Source organism: Ixodes scapularis, unplaced genomic scaffold (assembly GCF_016920785.2).
Source record: "Ixodes scapularis isolate PalLabHiFi unplaced genomic scaffold, ASM1692078v2 PGA_scaffold6__148_contigs__length_123643588, whole genome shotgun sequence".
Lineage (NCBI taxonomy): Eukaryota > Metazoa > Arthropoda > Arachnida > Ixodida > Ixodidae > Ixodes > Ixodes scapularis.
This window is the reverse complement of record NW_024609881.1, coordinates 99,363,567-99,384,991: the sequence shown is the minus strand read 5'-3', so window position 1 is coordinate 99,384,991 and position 21,425 is coordinate 99,363,567. Positions and strand designations below refer to the sequence as shown.

Sequence of the window (21,425 nt, the reverse complement as noted above, 5' to 3'; positions counted from 1 at the left end):
GGTATATTTAAATAAATTTTCGTTCATTTAAATTTGTATGGTGAAATTCACACCAGTAATATCTTTATTGTCAATTTATTTTTTTGGTCTGAGAACGTTTTCCTTGAATTTGTCCATATAATTTCCTGGTGGACTGTAGTTGCACACGACGTAGATGTTATTGCGATAGGAACGTGCCCAGCCGCAGCCCAGCTTTGTGGAATTTTTCCACACTACTTGAGTGAAATGGCCAGTTGCGCCACTGAACCCCCCATTATTGAAGTTGTAGTCCTTGATCTCGTCGTACCAGGCTTTGACCACATCTTTTGCTAAAAAGAAAATAATGACACAATCCTTAGGACTTAAACGTGGGCAAAGCCAGCATGATTTGTATTTTTAAGTGGCATGTGATTTTCAAGATATGTTTCTTGCTGATCAAAAAGCTTTGAATTATTGCGTACTACGTGGTGATTTTGTTCCTCACGCAGGGAAACTTGGAAGATTATTGCATTACCGCTGAAATGCATTGTATCGACGACATCCCGTAGTTATTATTTGGACAGGTTATTGCGATTTGAAACTAAATTTAGTAAAAAATTTGAAGAGAAATCGGAGGTCTAATAACAATATTTACTAAAGCGACATTTACGTATGTAATCTAGAATGCAACAACTTTAGTCATTTTTCCTGATACATTGTGCGTATGGAATCCCACAAATAACGCTTAGTTCAGATAACGTTAGTTTTGTTTTCCTAATATGTTGTTGGAATTTCCATCTATCTTCAACAGATTAATAATATCTTACTAGAATTTGTATTTTGATTGTAGAAGTGAATCGCGAGGCATATTTCGTAAATATTTATATTTTAAATTTTATACAATTTTTACATCTAATAATTAGGACCATGAAACGGAAAATTTTGTTTTTCTTAAAAATATTTAGAAGACATATGCATGAAATTTTTTTAAGCAGCCCGAAGGGGAAAAAACATGTTATAAAATGATTTTAGAACGGGGAAAAAAAAGAAGAAAGATCGAGGTACATTTAAGCATGCCTTATGAGTTATGAATGCGAAAGCATACAGGCCGCTCGTCCGCTCCCTTTGTCGTCTGCTGCGTACTTCTCGTCGCCGGTCAGCGCGTGTGCTCCCCTGGGCATGAAGCGTCCAAGGTCACCATGCCCAGGGGAGCAACGGCGCGCTGATTGATGGATACGCAGCGCCATGGGGTGAGCGGTCGTGGAACTTGACGAGCGCAGCGGCCAATGGGAGCCCCGTCGTCGCACGTCATCCAATGGAACCGATGGAAACTATCTGCCGTTTTCGCGCTTCAGGCTGATGACGTCAGCTCGGTCTATTAGACAGTTAACGCTTTCGTATAAAAAAATTAGATATATATATTTGGCGCGGAACGAATTTAGTTCGCGCCTGCGCAAGGCGCCGCTAGTCACGTGGTAGACCTGTGAGCCGTCGCGCTGCGTCGCCACCGCCGAAAGTGCCGGAGCTGTCTGAGATCCCCGAACTCCCAGGGCGCACTATTGATTAAAGACCGGTGGCCTCGCTGGGTTTCCATTGGATTTAAGCTTTTTTCTGTCTTTACTTTTCCCTCCGATAAGTTCGGTTTCTGCAAATTGATAGAAAAACTGCACCACCTATGGGGAATGAGGCACAAAATTGTAGCGCTCTAGGTTAAAGAACCGAATTTTGCGGTCGATTTCAAGAGCCTGGCCGATATTTCAGACACCCGATAGTTAGACTGAGTTGGTTAACATCGACTATACACAGCAAAGTCAACACCTCTGCTCTCGCATGTCACCCATATGGAAGTCTCGTATAATCGTGTTTCATCACCTTCAATTGACATGTTTCTGTCTTTAAGGGGACACACCCCCTAGGAGGGTCAACTTTTGAACCCTTGACTTAACATTAATGAACTTTACAGGGCAGGCTGGTGGTCACGCTAGAGGGTGCATAACAAAATTGCATGGCTGTCGGTTAAGTGGGAAGGAAATTAGGGCAGCTTTTATCAGCAATACGCCTATATTGTTTAGTTAATCTATCGTCGGAAAACTATCACGATATTCAAGATTTTTATTCGCTAGATATGTAGCAGAATGCCTAGGAGGTGCGTCTATGGAAAGGTTTTTGTAAAAAGTCATTAATTTCTGTCTATTTTCTCTTCTGCGAAATTGGTCAACCTCTTGGTCTTCTGTGTCTTTGACAAAATGTCAACATTTTTTTTTATAAAAGACATCTGTAAAGTGACAAAAACATTCCATAGCCGCATTCCTGATTAAAGTTTAGTCAGGAAAAGTGAAGAACGAGCCTTCCCTGTATTGCCATTATCAAACGATTGGCTGACTAAAATGGACTTTATACCAAAATGTGGAACGGAGAAAATTGTGTTCTAAGTGCTCCAAACCCTACGTTTCCTTTACCTTCGGTGGACAGAGAATAATTTATAAAAAATTAACTATGCAGTGTAAACTAGTGAAAATTTTTCAAAAATACTCTCTACGTGTTGGTGGATATAGATATGTAATTTTTCAAACTCATCGTTTTTTGCAGTTTTTTTTTTTTTTTCTGGGTAGTGTCCACCCTTAAGCTATTCAAAAACTGAGTAATCTCAGAACTAGAGTAGGTTATGTGGTATTGTTTTCTGTTTCTTTTTTCTTCTTTGTTAAGTATTTGTTTGTGGACTACAATTCGTCTTACGAGAAACATTATATTTTATAACGGTGTTCGCTCATTCCCTAAAAGAAAAACCAAACCTCTTAACTAAGCTGGTGGGCAGTCAACTGCCGAATATACACGCTTTTAAGTCAATAAACCAAGTAACGTATTTATAAACTTGCATCTCGTAGTACGATTTTTGTCCTTTATGTGATAAATCGCCGTTTTACGGCAGGATAGCCGAGAAGCATCACGGAAGTAATGGTTCCCATTACTTAGGTATTTTTCTTACTGATTTCTGCAGAATCCCTGAGCTTCGCGCCTTCCCCATGATCTGTTGCTTACACCGTTTGCTCCTCCGTTTGTCATCTATAAGTAGAAATTGAGGGAGAGGCGGAGATGGAAGTGCGCTGGGACGCCAGAACGCAGAGCTCTAACTGGATAGATTAGTGGGCACATGAAAAGCTAAATATCATTATCTCTCGTCACTCGTCGAACGGTTTCGAACGTGTTCGAGCCGTTCGACGAGTGACTACAGACAAATGAGCTAGCTTGCCGTCTACCCCCTAATAATTCCAACCAAAGATCTGAGCTCTGATGTTCTCTCGCGCTCTTCGTCTCCTGCTCTTTCTCTCCCTCTTCTTTTTTACCCTAACCTTTTGCTTGCACTTTTCCCGTTCTTATATAATTGTTTCCAGCTGTCTCAGTTTTGCAAACATCTTATGTGTTTTACGTTACAAGCGTTCCGTCTTTGTCCTAATCATATAACACAAAACACGCGTGAACTCCTAGATGGATCACTAAGTAAAATGAACCCTTCTCAAGAGCCTCTGGAGTAAAATTTTGCATAGGTTTCGTTGAGTAAAATTCTATAAACGTAACATAACGTAGGTGTAAATATTATGAATTCTGACGACGGAATAAGTCCAGGGTCGTTAACGCTGAAATTCGGCATCCTGGTTAAAAATTTGAGTTGCTGCAATTGTCGGGTGCTATTTCTACATTTTATGTTTTGCTTAAACGTGCTAAAAGTTTAATTTAATATATAAGGCTCACTAACGGTTTGGTCCTTTGGGAGCTGGCGATGGCCCAAAGTAGTAAAGATTTTCGCCATAAGGATTGTTCGATCGGTGTTGCATACTGTCCTGAGCAGCGTTTTGTTCTGCCCAGTCTTGAGCCCACAAGTTTATCTGTGAGGGAGACAGAATCATAGATCATGATGAGCAAAAAATATCCTAAGCAATGATATCCCCAAGCGTACCATATGATAGAAGCGGAGGATTTAGTGCACTAAGTTGCTCATTACTGCCGAAATATGGGCTGGATCTGAGACAGTATAGAGATATATATTTTACTTAAAATGAAACCAAACAACTAACTATAAAAACAAAATGCTATCTAGAGGCGAACTATTTTCAGTAGACTAAGTTCCACTAATAGGATTTTCATGTGTCAATGAGGGAGGAAGAAAATATAAAATATATCGGCAAGAAAGAAAGAACCACGTACGCAAGTTTTCCTTGCCTATTAACTTTTCTCATGCTTCAAAACAAAACGCAAAGCAAGCAACGACAAAAAAAATCGCTCGACGTGGTAGCCTTAGTTTGGTACTTTGCCAATATATTGGCGCTAGCCGCAAGATCTAATATGTTACCACAAATACCTGTTCACAAAGGAAGCGCAGCGCTGAGATAGCGTTAAGTATGCGCGATATTAGCACTTGCTTTGCGCCTGTGTGGCGCATTATAAGCACAAACTGGAAAAGGCCCAGTGACATACAACAAGCTGCTGAAATAGCGCCGATTCACAGCGGTGTGTATAGCACTGAGATAGCTGCGTTGTTTGTGTGAACAGGTTTTATCAACAACAAAAATACAGCTCACAAAAAAAATAAGAACAACTTGCCCCTTCTCCGCAGAAGTTTAAAATAAACGTGGTTTTGTGATGTGGGCGGAAATACTAGAAAAGTGACTGTTGTCAACAAATGCTGATTAAAAAAAAAAAAAACAGTAGGTACAGTTGTCCGTCTCCTATTTTATAGTAAGAGCTGTTAGAGAGAAACTTCCGGTTAAACTGGATGCATGTCCTTCGCGAAAACCCCCACCCCGAGAGCGTCATCAATCATTTCATCGCTTCCAGCCACAGCACCTGAGGCTTCAAGTTGCGCACCCGCCGCTGAACTTATAAGAAAACAAAAATTTTGTCTTTCGAGTCGCATTCAAACCAGCGAACTCTGAATGACAGCAATCGTTTCTGCTACAGTCAACCGCTCCACCCCCCCCCCCCCCCCCCCCAAAGTGAGCTACAAAAAACAAACTTTCCTTTCATTGTCGAAGTAACACATTGTAGTGAATTGAAGGGGGGATGCATTTACTTTATCCCTATTTTATTTGATCCTTCTTTGTCTTGTGAACCTCGAGCGTCCACTCGAAGCTTAAGCACAGCGAAGTCCAATGAGCGCGCGCTGAAGGCTGGGCGTTCGAGGGAGACTCCCCACCAACCTAACCATGAGAGTGACTACACGTTAACACGCTGTGGACAAACAAACCCGCGTTTGCCAACACGTGTGAGTGCTGCTTGTGCACAGAAACAAATTCCACACATTCACAAGTGTCCGCACGTGTGCCTTGCCGACTACAGCGCCACCGCAGCTGGGAGAAGCCGGAGCCGAGTGTTGGTCTTTAGACTTTCGCAAAAATCGCCTTCTGCGCTGCCATCTTTATCTGCTGGGCTGTGGAACGCCTTCTGAACATGCGCTGTAGCTCTGTTTTGCGGGGCATCAGACGCTGAGCATGCGTCCATAGCTCAGTGACTCAGCATTTTTCGCCCGGATAATAAGCGATGCAAAGGTCTATACGTATACACTGCGATTGCTCCTGATCGACCAGGCGGGCGAGGTGCGGCTACAACAGCGAGCAGTTTGCACGTGCGACGCAGCATTTCGACCGGCCGCAAAGCTCCGCGGCTTTTGGTTGTGTCAAAAGGAACTGCAAAAGTAGTGGAGTAAGCTTCCACAAGTTCCAGGTGCACGCCGACAGCGCAATTAATGAATAACCTCCGTGGATCGAGAAAAAAGTTCGCCTCGCATGGATGACCACTCGTGTGGTAAGCCTTTAGTGAAGGTAAGTGCGTAGCTTCAACTGCAATCGTTGTTCCCAGCGCTGATGCACTTCTCTGCGTAGGGACGTCATCTGATAAAGACCACCCGGACTTCGCTCCTACGATGTTTGCACACAAATTGCCGCCCAAAAGCTCTCGGTTGGTCGCTACTTCTAGGCATCGTAAGGTGTAGCAGCTGCCCGCTGCGACGGCCTCACCTGATCTCGGACGACGCACAACGCGGCGCCTTAAGGCGTCCAGCTTGCTGTCTCGTACCAAGCTTGTGCCGTAAAAAAGTGCAGTTAAACTTCCGACACGAACGACTCCCGATACATTCGTACACATAGCGCTCAATTCGTTTTTACCATGCTCAAAGTAGTTGTATGCCTCGAGAAACGTGTACGCTTGCGCCGCGTCGGCCGTGAATAAGTTCGGGAAAAAGACCAGGCAAACTACAACGTGCGCCATTGAGGTTGGCGGCAGCAACATGGCGGATTTGGCGTGGGAGCGCCAGTGATCCGTGCTCATGGCGTAGACGTCCTCGAAGGCGATCCAGCCAAGGCGCAGTTTCTTGGCGTATCACTGCTGCTCGGACTTCGGTAGTGAGGGCCAATAGTCAGACATAAAAAGTAAAAAAAAAAAAAAAAAAAAAAAAAAAACGAAAAAAAAAACGACACAGAACAAAAAATTGCCACAAACGTTGCAGCAGCTTCGATTAGCGAACGCGCAGCCCACGTCGCAGTGGGGAGAACACGGCGAGAGCAGTCGCTTTTGTCTGTTCGCGACGACAAGATTCGGTGTCGCCATCGGGCGGAAGCCCGGCACAACCCAAAATGAGGGCTCCCTCGAATCCGATGCCACTTCTCATAGCTAAATCGGTCTTCGCTCAGCCTCGCTGTCTCGATGGTAGCTTTTCATATTGTTTAATTTTGTTTTATTACACTTTTCGTTTGCGTTGGTGTAGGGCGATTGTGATTATTGCTTTTGGCAGTTTCTAATATCAGGCATCAATTCTGCTAGCTTAAGTGTTCTTATTATTTATTCATTTTTGTTACGGGTGAAAGCGCGGTAAAGATGCTATTTTAACGCTGGCTTAATGTTTCAAATTTACATATCTTTTTCAATCTTGCTTTGATGATTTCAGAAAAATTCATTGTCTGAGTTTGTTGGAGAACAGTCAACGGTACCATTGTTGTCCTGGTTTCCTTTCGTGAGATAAACTTAGATTCGAAAAGCGCCAAAAAACAAGGACAACAGGAAGAATTCGATGATACGATGCGCTACTGTCAACTGAATTTTTCATTCAGAAAAGACGAATATATATACACTCCCAAGCGAACCATTCGCTCACAATCAAACGTCTCGCGAGATGAATTCAAATTCTGTACATGATAGAAGGACTGACGATCAGCAGATACCTGCCTCATCGCCCTTCACCCTGATTCTAACAGCATCAAAGATTTTTCTTTCTCTTTTTGTTTACAAGTTTCCAAAATTTGCGTTTCATCGGGTACGGGAGAGGATGGGTAGCTGACTCAATAAACGGCCAACTTTCCCGAAGGAGACCGTACCACATAGAGGCGATGCTCCCTGGCTCCCTGGTTGCGTATTTTTCCCGTCTTCCCGATATATGCTATCCGGTACGTCGTTAGCATCTCGTAAACTACAGCTGATTCGCAATAAGCATATGTGTTTAGATGCTTTCGTTTTGTACATGCTTCACCCTTGTGTATTTCAGTATTCACCCTTGGGCATAATCTGGATAATTTTGACGGTGATGTGAACATAATAGGAACCCTGAAAAACCGGCAGAGTTGCATGATCGCTAAAAAAGTCAAGAATATTAATGGCGCTTATATAGCCCCGATTATTAACAAAATATATATATAGAGCCACGTCACTGCGGGTAGAAGAATTTAGAAGTTAGTGCAATCCGAAACACTCTGCCAAGGCAAGAAAATCATTGCAATGACCAGAATTTGTACACTTGAAGGTGGTTCAAGAGTCATCGGATTGATCCCGGAAAAACTAAAATCACCTGCCTATATGAGATCATCGTTTGGTTAAGTCTTTGTTCAATGTGGCAAACAACTTTATATGAAATAAAAAGAAGATCACTTGGATTAGGTTTCGGCTGCCGGTAGCATGCACCAATTAATAGCCTCCGAAGACACAGCTTTAGACACACCCACTGGGTTTCAAGGAAGGTGTGATGAGAAAACACTGTACAGTTCGGGTTGTTTTGAACTCCAATAAGTATATACCGACACCTCTCGCGACTGTATGGCAATATAGTTAAAGGAGCTGTGCAACGATTTTAACGTTCAAAGAATTGGCGTCTTCTGCTTTTGATATTGTTCACCTTGTTACAAATGGCAGAAAACACACCTCCTTTCATCGAAATGTTGCGATTCCGCCGCGTAATAGCGAGGCAAAACTTAGAATATTTTCTGACCTGCAGTCACGAGCGGCGACCATGAGAAACAAGCGGCGTGACGTCACTTGGGTGGTTGTAAAAAAGATTGCAAGTTGTGCGAATACCTGCTCGATAAAAGGTAACTTTTCTATAAATCTTGTCGTTCCAACATAAATGTGTCAAAACCCTGGTATCATCGACAAAACTTTTATTATACGGAGTTTTAGTGGCGCCATCTCTCCTAGGTCCACAAAACCGCGAATAGCCGACAGAAGCCGGAGGGGGAGGGAGACAGCGCCGGACGGGCAAGGACGGGTATGGCCGGACCCGAATGAGACTTTACTCCTCTCATTGTATATTTCGCGGGGCGCCCGCCAGCACGTGGTCACGCGGTCGCGAGCGGATGAGTTCTGGCTGCTCACTGATGGCTCTAAAGAGAGAGCTTTTCCGGAACCCCGCGCCTACTCAAGTAACGTCACTGCGCACGTGACCCGGAAGACGATGTACAAGTTGACAGGCAATAAAAGCCTGGATCTTTTTTTTTCATTTTTTTTAATAAAATGTAGGGTATTTAGGCAAAATCTGTTTTCTGTAGTTCACTGCAGAAGTGTCAGGCACCAACTTCCACAATTATTTAAGCAAAGCCCTGAAATTGTTGCACAGCTCCTTTAAAGGGGCCCTGCAAGGGCTTTTTACTGTTTTTTTTAATTTACACCGAACCTGAGCGCACTGAACGTAGTAACTTAGTGAAACTTTTCTTTTCGCGAAATTCGCTTTATTTTAAAAGTTATAGGCAATTTAGAATTACAAAAACAAGCAAAAAATAACCCCCTTCATGACGTCGTAGGTCCTGGCTTGAGTGGCCGTGAACTAGAGGAGGAATAGTGAGCTCATCGAGCGCTCACGGCCGCCGCACTCCGTGTCAACGGCGCGAGAGGGCGCCACTAAAGCATGTTCTGGATAGGCTGTATGCAGCGGGCAGCCAAAGCGGCTTTAATTGCATTTGCTGCGTAATTAAACACTAATTCGGCATGACACTTCATTGGCCACGAACGACAGCAAACACGGGGTAAAGATCAGTTCAGAATGGGAGCCACTTCGCGCTGCCATACCGCGAAACGGCCAAACCGCAAAACAAAGCCTCTCGCCGAAGGCCTTCGGAACGCTCGGAGCCGGTCGGATCCTCCTGTCGATACGACTGCAGCGCCACCGCGTACATCCGGGATTTTTCCGTGTCGGCGCCTTATCCCACTACTCCTTTCTAGTATGCGCCGCCTTTTCCACCGCTTGGCGGCGGGTATGTTGACGGGTCATTTCTTGTTTCCGTACTTTATAAACTGCATTTCTTTCTTTTTTTATCTATAATAGTGAACAGAAACTACTTTTATAAATAATTGAAACGGTTCGCGCCACTTATATTTTGTATTTCGACCAAAAAGAAGTTTTTAGCGGCTCTGACCAGTAGTAAGCCCAGGACCAAAGACGTCACATTTTGCGCGCTTTCGGTACCGCGGGTCGCCCTCGTCGGTGGAGGAGGTTTCCGTGTCGTCCTGTTAAAATATGGCGCACTGATATTTAGCTACTCTTTCCGTGCCCGCTGGCTTGCCCGAACCCCAAGAGACGCGGAAACCGCATAAAAGGTAGACGCTTAAATATGATTGCAGGGCCCCTTTAAGGAAAGAGGAGATGAATAATTTTTTTTACATATGATCTTCGAGTAATAAACAAAATTTTCCGGTTCATTTATATTTACTCTTAAGAAAACAGAACAGACTTCAGGATCACGGCTAGTATTTTGTTAATATATGTTGATCATAAGCCGTCTAGAAAACCCAATTAGCACTCGCATTACTGAGTAGAAACGTCCAGCAGTGCACGTTTTAACGCGGGTAAAGCAACACACTGAATAAACTATTATTATTTGTTTTTGAGCACAACCCAGCGCCGCAGCTACTGCACCATAGAAGAAGCAATGCATTTTCGAACTTGGGATCCTCGTAACCCGATTTGTTGACAAGGCACATGGGCGCCTTTTCGCTTTGTACAGTTTATCCTTTCAACTTTGAAGCGCGACAGGTGACACAGACGACATGGTGAAAGAAATTGAGGTGGCGGGTAAAAGGAAAGGTGGATTATCAGATTATCGTCGGGGCCGAATCCCGCCAACAAAATTCGAATGGAGGACCAAACAGAGACATTTGAAAAGAAAAGCCAAACATCATACAAAGGACAACAAGATTTGTCGTGAGAGCATCTGCTAAGTGGTTAGAGCACACCATCGCACTCGACCATACCATTTTGCGTTGTTTGAATCTCAAATCGACTTCCCCAGTTTTCTTCTCTTAGATATAGATGGAAACTTACACCTATTTTTAATCGCGTAGGTGTTACCACCGGCAACAATACAAAGAACGAATCACCACGCTGCAAACAAAAGCAAGCGATCACGCTATAGCATTATCGAGCGCGTGACCTAAACAAACCCGGCACCCGGAAATTTCGTGCACCACGTGGCATTCACATGCTTCTTAGTGGCGGTTATGCCCGAAAACGACAACGTGTTCCCTGTAGCTATACCTCCTAGAAGAAAAGGCATAATCCCGCTTCACCTCCCCTACCCCCCCCCCCCCTTCTAATATTATCACTATTGGATACGCGAAGTGCAGTACAGCCGGCGTCAGATCCTTGGTCAGCGTATTGTGCTGCCGCTCACAACGAGCGCGACCCAAGCCGGACCTGTTTTCGATTAAAGCGTGGCTCGTCGAGCTTCAAAGTGTTTGCCGCATGGGGCGGTTCCCTTATCTGCTAACGATGCACAGGCCTTGTCCCCTGTGTGGTATTGAGTCAACGCCCGTTGTGCCGGCGCATGCGTACAACCATCCTACCAGACAAACTTTCACACCGTAAGAAACTTCCGGGAAGTACTAATTCGAATGGCGGTACCATCAGTCTTAAAAGGTTAAAACAGCGCAAAAAACGACGGAGAGGGTAAAGAAGGACACGGACAGAGCGCTGACTCGCAACTAAATCTTTACTGGACTCAACGGTGCAATATATACACACAATGGAGAACAAAAAGAATAAAATCAGCCTGAAAAACACCCAAAACAAAAACATGAAAAACGAAGTATCACCTCTAAAAAGACTAACAAAGGCACGCGCTACAACCAAGCTAACCAAGTGGCCAGAAAATGAATTTCCTTCCTTGATAAGGCAACAGAAGGGCTGGTGACACACATGACCCCCAATCTTTCTATTCCTAGAGCCTCCAAAATTTCACGTGTGCGTCGTTTTTTGCGCTGTTTCAACCTTTTAAGTATGTCATACCAACTCGCCCAGGCTTCAACTTTAGCTACTATCAGTTACGACGCGCCGAGAACAGAGATAGAGAGAGAGAGAAAGAGAGACAAAGAGAGAATCAGCTTCCTCTTTACACACTAAACATTATAACACCCATAATCGTGTAAAAAGGGTGTAAGTTAGGAAAAACACCCTTCTTACACTTCATTTACACGATATTTGAATATCGGTGGGTGTAAAAAGGGTGTGCTGATGTTTTTCATCCCTTCCACACCCTTTTTACGACCTCGCTTATTGCGATGGCGTCTGAAATCGTGTAAAAAGGGTGTATGGGTGAATTATACGCCCTGGATTAACACGGTGTGAAAGGGGCGTTATGATGATGCCAGTCTAATACACCCATGATTTCATATCCGTTAATGCTTATTGCTTTGCTGAAACTGTTGCTGATGTGCGGCGGTATAAACATCCAGTATAATTAATCGCTACACGAAGTCGCGTATGGTTAGGAAGTGATGGAGTATAGTTTTTGCAACTCCGATCGAACTCACCGTCCGACACGAGCCGAAAATTACGTGTCGCGTGTGCGTCAGTTTCATCAGTTCAACTTCGATTTAAAAACAAGACATCTCCACTCGCAAAAGATGAACGAAGACGTGTCAATATACAACCCAAACAGCACACAGCATTGCGCCGATATAGGATCAAATATGGAAAATTGCGCCGTTACCATTTTGGTCCAGCCAATATCTGTGAAAAAAAGGATGGGTCGCGGCGACGCCATCCTGACATACCGTAGGCGATGCCGTTTTTGGTTGAGCGTCAAGATTCCCGCATGAATGGCCTATGCCGGCGAGGTATGTCTATTTTTTAACCGCCTAAAATCCGACGTTAAAAAAGAAAAGAAAAACAAGATGAAGCAAAACGGAATCTGCTTACTTTTAACCAGAGAAAGACCTCCTGCGCTGAACCACTGAACAAACTATGGGCCGTGGCGCCCTCATTTCGTGTATTACAAACTCACCTGACTGGCCCTCGCACTACTTATAGCACCTTCACTGAGATTTTATTTTTGTGTGTAGTTCTGACGAAACAATTCCGCAAGACAATCGAAAGTGCCGAATTTATGACACCCCTTCTAGAGTACGCGATCCTTAGTTGACACCAAAATATCTAGCCTCCCGACACTTTTTTTTTCGTTTTTTATTTCTTTTTTCGTACGGGTGAAATTGCATCTCTTGTTTCATGCGTTCGAATTTGTTTTGTGTTATTTATTTCGTGATTTCGGGGTCGGCATCAGAGCGCGCACGCCACTGCGTGAAGCAAGTCCTGACGTGTCCCATTTTGCGACCCTCCTTGGGGAGCCCAGGTGGCTTATACAAAGCCGCAGAGGGAGATTAGCTGTTTGTCCACCTCTCTTTGACCTCGTCTTCTGATAAGCCTCCACACCTTCTTTTGTGTCTTCGTGTGGCTGTGAGCGAGTGCGAAGGCCGCTTCTAGCAAATCAGAGGGATGGTGTGTAACACGTGACCGTTCTCCGTAGAACAGGGACGCTTGGACTATAATATGTCACGTGACTCGCTCCGACGCGCTGATGGGCTCACTGGGGCCGAAGTCTTTGCCGTATTCCAAATTACGGTGAGTGTAGGGGCCACGTAGGTCCAGTTTCTAAAAAACTTCCGTCAGGCGTCAGTGTTCTTCTGTTTTTCGTGCGTTGCAGTCGCAGCCGTGGTTTTTCGTCTTGAACGGCCGGAATACGTTCATACAAATTGTTTGGTAATATTTGTGAATTTCGTCGGAGTCCATGGAATTATTGTGCTGTGTTTGTTGGACGCGTTTCGACAAAGAACTGCTCGTCGGCGCTCGTGAGACTTCCGCTGATTGTGATCGACCGCCTTCATCCTCGACATTGTGTTTGCGTAGTTTTGTGCTGCCCTAGTCGGATTGTGCATCTATCACGACAGAGAGCTGCTCATCGGCGACGGCGAGAGTTCCGTTGAATGTGAGCAACCGCCTTCATCCTGGACGTTGTGTTTGCGAATTTTTCTGTGGTGCCCGAACCGGATTATGCGACTATCACGGATTACATGAGATCGGTGTTTTATTTGTAAGTACTCTGCAAGCATGCTTCTGGTAGTAGTCCTGCTTCCGTCTTAATAGACCATTTTACTGTTTACAAGCATGAACTGCTGCTTATGCCTCAATCCACTCCCGGTCGTTCCGTCTCTGCCAGCCTGTCGAGTTTTGCCTACATCAGCAGAGCTAGAAAGCATTAAAGTAGGTTTAGGCGAAGGAAAGCCTTATTTAAAGTTTGAGTGCATTTATTTTAAGCCTCTAAGAGTTTTGTAGCTTTGTCACAAAAACTTGACACTAGGTCACAAATGCCAGCATTTGAGGTTTGACATTGGTTTCTCGCGAATTCGCGAAAGAAGAAGATGAGGTCCATGCACGTTTTTTTCTCGATTCAAAAAATAAAGTGTTCCACATGTTTCAATTTGTTAGCAATCATTTCTCCGTAAATACTTTTTGATGAAGTGCTGTGTTACATATTTAGTATAACTTCTTGTAGCTGAATGAAGTGAGAGTTACTGCGCAGGCGAGCTGGTGAAGGATCATGGTGAAAAAAACCCAAGACTAGGACAAAAAATCGGGACAACACAACACGTCTCAAGACATTTTGAGACAGTATTGTGTTTTCCCAATTTTTTTGTCACTAGTCTCGGGGTTTACCCGCCATGCTCTTCTAGCTGCAGTACACGTTTTTGGTAGGGTGTACTGCTGCCATCACACCCTAATGAATAGGTGTAGAACAGAATCACTCCTTTCTGTGTAGGGTGTAAGGGATTACACCGGTTTTTGAGGGAGTGAGACATAACACCATTTTTCTAGGGCGTTTTTGTACACCAATAAGGGGGTGAGTTGTGACCCATGCCATTTACACCAATAAGGGCGTGAAAATGTTTAGTGTGTAGCAACTCAATTCCGAGCCGAATTCGTCCTCCCTGTTAAGGGGTGTAGAAACAGAATACTTCAGAACGCGTGAACCGTCACTCCCCGCCATATTGAGTGAAAGTTAAAGCCCCGCATTCCGCCTTCTGTTTAGACATGAACCTCGCAAAAATCGCGGCTTTTCTCCTTGCCTCTTCTGCTTTTCTGTGACGTCGGTGCACGTCAGATTTGACGCCGCGCGCGACCTACCAAAGGTGTGCCTCGACCATCTGTTCTACCGTTTTCAAGGCGGCTGTCACCACGAGAGAAAGGGCTAAGCGGTCTTAGCGTTCGGGGTCCGCTCGCGCGAAGAGGCTCGCCGCTTGGGATTCGTATCCTTCCCTTTCCCGTTTCGAGAGGCCCAGCTTGGCTCAGCCTAAAACAGCAGCGGTGGCCTTGACTGACAGCCAACAGAGCCTGTGAGATGCTGTCCGCACCCACGTGATAAACATGCTCTAGGCTACCGCGTGAAGGAAAAAAGCGGACGTTGGCGGAGGTCACACAACCCCGCACGCCATGTTGCGGAGGTGTGTGACTTTACGGTTTCTGAAGTCTTTGGATTGTACGAGTCATGGTCATCAGGCGGGGGTCGAGGGGGGAGGTTATCGTATGTGCTGAGTTAGTAGAGGTCAGAGGGCCTCTTGGAGGTCGTGAAGGGGAGCGGCCCAGCTCGCCCAGGGGTAGGGGATGGCTGGAGGGAAGAGGTTGATTGGGAGGTAGGTAGGAAGAGGAGTTTGGGGGTCCCGGTGCATTCTCAGTGGGGGTTGGTGTTGGAGGGGTGGCCTCCACAGACTTGTCGCTTGGGTTGTTTGAGGCGCCCTTGAACGTGGTGGTAAATGAGGTCGCGGGTTAGGGAGTTGGTCTGGGCTTGTCGTGCGTAAGTCGTGTCGGCCCTAACGAGGAGCTTGGAGCGAGAAGGGAGAGTGCACCATTTAAGTACGTTGTTCTTGGCGGAGACGCCTGCGTTTTCTGTGCTGTTGGGCTCTGCGCTCACTGGGGTCGAATTGTTCAGACCAGGTTGTTGGGGGACCCGGAAGTGCCCTTACGCGGGCCGGAGCGTGGGATATGGATATGGATATGGGCCTTCAACGCTTGCGACTCGAATTTCCCGAGGGCTCTTTCGGTCTTGGTGCTCATGGCGATAGCAGAGGTTGTGTGCTCGGGGAGAGTGATAGCTTCTGTAATAGCCTAAACCTACGCTGCGATTAAGGATGAGACGTCCGGCTGGAAACGTGTGGAAGTCAAGTGGAGACCTACAACGGCGGTAACGAAGTGGGGGGGGAGTGGACTTTCGCGTCCGTGTAATAGGTCTCGTGTGTGCGTGTGTGTGTGTGGGGGGGGGGGGGGGGGTTATGGGCAGGTATGACACCCTGCCCTCTCGACGTTTTTGGTCCCTCTCGGTGTCCATGTGTTTGTGAATGAGGCGGGCGTTGATTCTGGATATACTGTCCAGGGCGGTGGTCCAGACGGAAATGATTAAAGGCAGGTGACACGTGGGGAGACCGAGGAGTTTGAGAATGGTGCTTGTTTGGAGATTGTGCATCTGTGGAGTTGAGCTCGGTGGTGAACTGCTGTTCATTCTTCAGTGTTATTGAAGAGGGTGGTGCGTCCGATCAGAATATTTGCTGCTTGTGTGGGCGACTCCGAGTGCCGTACCGGTGCACTTCCGCAAGGCTGCCTGAAGCTTGTTGCGTTGTGTTGCGGTTTGGAGTTGATGATTGTACGCATGGATAAAACGAGAGTACCATAGCTTCGATGACTTTTCGCAGCTCATGTTCACGTAGTTCCTGGCGTTGTCGCGTGATGCGTCTTATCATGTGGTGGATCTGTTCAATTTGGCTGAAGACGGTGGTAACCCAAATTGTGATGCGACCGTCCTGCTGAAAGATAAAGCCGATGGTCTTGATATGGGTTTACTGAGGTACTGTCTAGCTTTAAGTGAAGCTTGATGAGGTCTCTGAAGACGTCAACTCGTTTGGTGTTGTTGTTCGTGACAAGGATAAGCTAGAACTTCTTCGGAAAATGGGTCAGACTCATGCTTTCTGCGTCGAAATTGATGACGTCGATGCCACTCTACAAAATAAATTTTTGTTGCCCTAGACTTGTGGTCCTATAGTAAAGAGTACGGTTGAGGCCAGGGATGGCTGTCAATTTTGAAGGGAGGTTCTTTATTTCAAGGTTAAACTAGATATGGGTCGGACGGATTTTCATTTGGGCCCTGAATGCGCAGGGTGCTGTTTGTGAGAAAGTTTTTGAACGCAGCTTTTAGGCGCCTCTTTCCGGCTTTAGCGGTGTCGTCGTCGGCGTCGGCGTCACCGTCGGCGTAACCGCGCGGTGCATTATGGGCAAATTTTCTCGCTAAATTTAGCGGAAAAATTTCCACGCTAAATCTAGCGGAAACATTTCACCCGCTAATTCTAGCGGAAAAATTTCCCCACTAAATCTAGCGGAAAAATGTCCCCGCTAAATCTAGCGGAAAAATTTCTCTGGGAGTCACGTGAACCCCCGAGGTCACGTGACCCTTCCCCCTCCGAGAACACGTGACCCTCAGTACCCTTCCCCCCTCCTCCTCAAGAGCTGCGCTCTAATTCGGCGTTACAGGGAGTTCTAAACGGCTTACATTTTTGATGGATCAAATAGACGCATCCCCGGTCGGGTTTCAGCCTCGTTGACGAGTATTGCAGCCTGATCCACGTTGCCGAAAGCCTTTTCAATGTCGATCACAACTATAGTGCGGAGCTCGGCCGTGCTTGAAAAGGTAAAACACTTCCTGTATCCTGCGTGCCACGTCCCGAGTGCTAACGTGAGAGCGAAGACCCACCATCATGGGGGAAAGTAGGACGTGATTTTGGGGGTGCCAGACGAGGCAATGTAGGACCATTTTTTATAACATTTTCTAGGCAGGACGGTATGGAGTTAGGACGGAGATTAGTGACTGTCGTGGGCGGCTTGCCGGGTTTAGCAATAGCGATGATGATGGCTTCCTTCCATTCAGGTGAGATAGTTTCCTTTCGCCAAACCTCGTTGATGTGTTCGAAGAGTTTGGTTAGCCTGTTCTCCAGGAGGTTGCGCAATCCGCTGTATACTGTAAGCGCTGAGGTGGATCATCTCAGATAGAGTGAGGATGAGTTACGGGAGCGGAATCGAGCGAGGAAGCCCAAATGGCGTGAAACACTCAAAATCGCTCTCAGGAGGTGGTAAAGAAACGGCAGGGACGTTACGATGACAGAGAATTACGTGAGTACCGAGCCGCTGTCGCTATGAAACACTCCACGGGTAGCGTAAATGCTCTCTGATTTTTTTGCCCGAACACCTAATCGGCTGTTTCAATGACCTCATAGTCTTGTAAATATTTACGTGAAACGCTCTTTGGCTAGGTGTTCTGCATTTTATGAAGTCGGGATAAAAGCGGAAACGCGAGGTTTTAGACTTATTGGTTGAGACTTCAACATTTATTGGTTCACGAGGAGGTCATATGGCCAGAGGGGTAGGCGAGAAGGAGTGAGGTAGACTAGGAGGAGCTTGACCACCCGTGAGCACTGAAGGAGAAAAGATTGCGAGTATGAGAGGCTCTGGAAGATCGCCACGTTTATCAGCCCGATTATGGTGTATGGCGTCATTTTAGGAACATCTATGAAGTGTACACATGGTACGCGTTAAACTTTATAATGAAGAGCGCCGAGAACGTAGGCGCCTGGCGTCTGAAAACTCGAAGAATCGCTAAACGTGTTTCAAGCAAGAACGCTTCACGTACCAACACAATTGCCTAGCTTTTTGTCATAATTATTTTAGAGCCCCACGGCAGCAACGAATACAAGGCGATCCGCAATTTTGGCTTGGTCATATTCTCCGAGAACTATATGTGGAAACACCATGCATGTGCGATCTGCAACATATAGCAATTGATGCCTAACTTTGTAATTATAATTTAAAAAATTGTGTGCATTAAAGCTCCCGCATAACGTGCGTCACAGCGACAGCAGCTCGATGCTTGCGTGAACCGGTAGAATAGTGACACCATCGACGTTTCCGTGCGGCCTCTTGAGCTCTATTGTTAAAAGATTTATTTTTCGCTTTCGGTTTTGTTTGTTTCTTATCCGTAGCTAATCTACGAAGAGTCTTGTCAGCGCCCCGTAACTAAAATTTGCGTTCTTCTGACCCCCGAACTTTCGAAGGTCTAGCGATATGGCGTGCAAGTTCGTCTGCACGCATGGTCGTTCGAACGAGCAGGCACTGCGGTGTTTAGACTACAGTCACCGCGACTACAGCCAAATGTGTTCGAGCGTGTGAGAAGACAGTGGCAGCGCTGTGCGATTCCTAGCAGAGCTAGTTTGGGGGCACATCGCACGTAGGGTCCGAAGTAAAGCAAGGGTTCCGTCAGTAACTCATAATGAATTATTCTTACATGAGCATCGCGCTACATAAACGCCTGAGGCCACAGTCAGCGTTGGCTTCTCTTATACAAGACTTGTCTTATACAAATCTAAAAGTAATTTGTAATTTAAGCAGAAGTTACTCAGAAAAAGTAAATAAAGTAGACTACTAATTACCGCAATAAAGATGTAATTGAAAGTTACTAAACTACTGAGGAAAGTAGTTAAACTTCAGTAACTTGAGTAGAGTAGTTGAACTGCGTACAAGTATGCTTCAGTGGTAGTTTTCTTGAAGGAAGACCATTAAATTTCCTGAGGGCTGCCACTAACTGCTGTCCTTTGAAGAATGCCTAAAGGTGCATTCTCGCTTCTGCAGCACTTAGTGCGCTTTTGACATTGATAAAGTTTGACTATCTCGAACGAAATAGGTTCTCTCTTTTAGAATGGTAATTTCATAGACGAGGTGCGCAAGCTTTATAAAATAAGCGCTATGAGCTGACCAGCTTATGGTAAATTTACACGAGGGCTATGCATTTCATTTCTTGCATTATTATGTCTGAGGAAATACCGAAAAGCAATCGGCGCTCTTAATTTCACATTTCCTTGTAAAGGTCTTTAAAGAAAAGAAAATTTGATAGGGCAACATACCTTGTCATTTAGAACCATTTTTGGACTTCTGTGAAGCTTCCGGTAGTCGTTGTGGATTTTCAGACATTGCTTTCGAAACTTTGTTAAACCCTTCTAAAGACAGGAAATAAAAACAAAATTGACGGTTTGGTAAATTTTGTTCCGCAAATTTAGAAATTCGTAAATTTCTATGACATTTAGTTTTGATCTAGACCTGTATTTATCAGAGTGAAAGATTAAACTCCGTAGCTCAATACAAAAGTAACATGGAATAATATCTTAGTAGTTGTTAATATTCTATATAATATATGCTTGAAATTCAAGCTAATGAAAACATTTTTCTCCAATGTGGGATAGGGTATATTTTCCCTAATCAAAATAAAATTATTCTATAAAAATTATTCGTATATTTTAGCTCCAGAACTGGCGTAAAATTTTGGATTATAATATTATAATGTCAACAACATATTATTTGCACCTAAGAGGTAATCCTGGAAGCTTCTGTGTGTGTAAGTTTTCGACCTGTGCACGTACCTTTTCTTTCGGAGTGTTGGGATATTGACCTGGAGAAGTTTATACAAAATAAATATAGTCAATATTATCAATGTAACGTCGAATAAAATCTGGCATTTATAAGAAAAATGCAAATATATTTGACAGCTATTATTAACGCTTTTACCAATGTCAGGCTCATTTCAACTGTAATTGTCACTGAGCCTTATTAATACCAGACGCATTTCTTGAAGCGCCACTGACAACAACTCATAGACAAACGGAAAATTTAGAGTGAACCTATCCACACTTAGATTATGCAAAGGATAACAGTCAGAACGCGTGTCGTCTAGCCATGCCACTATTTTCTAGCCAACTCACCCAAATGGGATGAGGGGGAGGTGGCAAGTACGGCCTTCAACCATATGAGTGACCCATTGAACGAGGCAGTTTGAGCCGGCTTTGCTGAATTAACTTTGGACAGGCTTGAGTACATTAAAATGTTGAAATAAATCAACCTTTATTCTAGACTCGCTCTCTCTCTTCCTTTCTTTAAAAGAACACATGTTTGGTCAAAGCGTGCTTAGCACGGACGCGTCAGCTGCATAGACGAATGGGTCTTTTATATTGAGGGAGACTCTACTTTTCCAAAAAGGCTTGTAATAGCATTGTAGGTCGGGACCACAGGTTTTCTTCACCTGCATAGATTTATTAGTGTGAAGAAGTTAGAGTTGCACTAATCGAACTTCTTGAACCTTGGCGGTAGCTTGAAATATCGACACAATTGATCGGTCACATGTGGCTGCTAATTGAACTAGAGGTGTCTTTTATAAAATTACGCCTATGAATAATAGTGCTGTTATTTTAGAGCATATATATATGCAAGTACTAATTACGGCGAAGGGGAATCATTATAAAATACTGGCTCTGAAGCTTCTACACGACTGTGCCTGTACAAATGTCTCTAAATCTGCAATCTGCACTTAATACAGAGAACATAGACACCTCCCTCGAGTGCGTAACTATGATAGATAGAGTCGTATTATCAACTAAACAACTATTCTGTAAATTTATATGTTAACAGATGCTTTTATGAGGCTGCCGCATAACCCAGATAATAATACTTGCCGGCGACAATGTTCAATACGATACACAGGGTGAGCAATGATTTCAGACGAAAGAAATTCATATCGTGTTATTGCAGTGAGCTGTTAAGCACTTGATTGCTTTAGAAACATTCCGGGTCTATATATAGAGAGGCTAGAAGTGCTGTTTTTCGGCGAAGCGCATGTTATGCGCGACGTTGACACAGTGTAAGCATATCCCATTGTTTGTGTGAAACATATGTATGTTCCGCACAACATAGGTCACCTACCTACCTCAGCTTTGTTGACCTGTATGTAACATTTCACTCGAAGAATTTTTCTTTTAAGAGTCTTTATATCTTAATTCGTGTTATATTTTGACCTTCCTAATAT

The 21,425-nt window shown here is 44.7% G+C and overlaps 1 protein-coding gene across 1 annotated transcript; it reads right to left on the bottom strand.

Annotated features, from left to right (window-relative positions):
- Positions 1–75: 75 nt before the first annotated feature.
- LOC8025899 (Golgi-associated plant pathogenesis-related protein 1-like) lies at positions 76–21,136 on the bottom strand. The gene is made up of 5 exons (XM_029967773.2): positions 21,076–21,136; positions 19,990–20,018; positions 19,477–19,566; positions 3,713–3,842; positions 76–308 (listed from the first exon to the last, which is right to left on the bottom strand). The coding sequence occupies exons 1-5, from the start codon at positions 21,134–21,136 to the stop codon at positions 76–78; spliced, it is 543 nt and encodes a 180-aa protein (XP_029823633.2).
- Between the last annotated feature and the right edge of the window lie 289 nt (positions 21,137–21,425).

Coding starts and splice junctions, on each gene's coding strand:
- LOC8025899 (XM_029967773.2), bottom strand. CDS start 21,136: ATGAATTTCTTTCGTCTGAAATCATTGCTCACCCTGTGTATCGTATTG. Junction 19,567..19,989: donor CCAACACTCCGAAAGAAAAG/GTACGTGCACAG, acceptor TGTCTTTAGAAG/GGTTTAACAAAGTTTCGAAA. Junction 309..3,712: donor AGCTCCCAAAGGACCAAACC/GTTAGTGAGCCT, acceptor TTTTCTTTTTAG/CAAAAGATGTGGTCAAAGCC.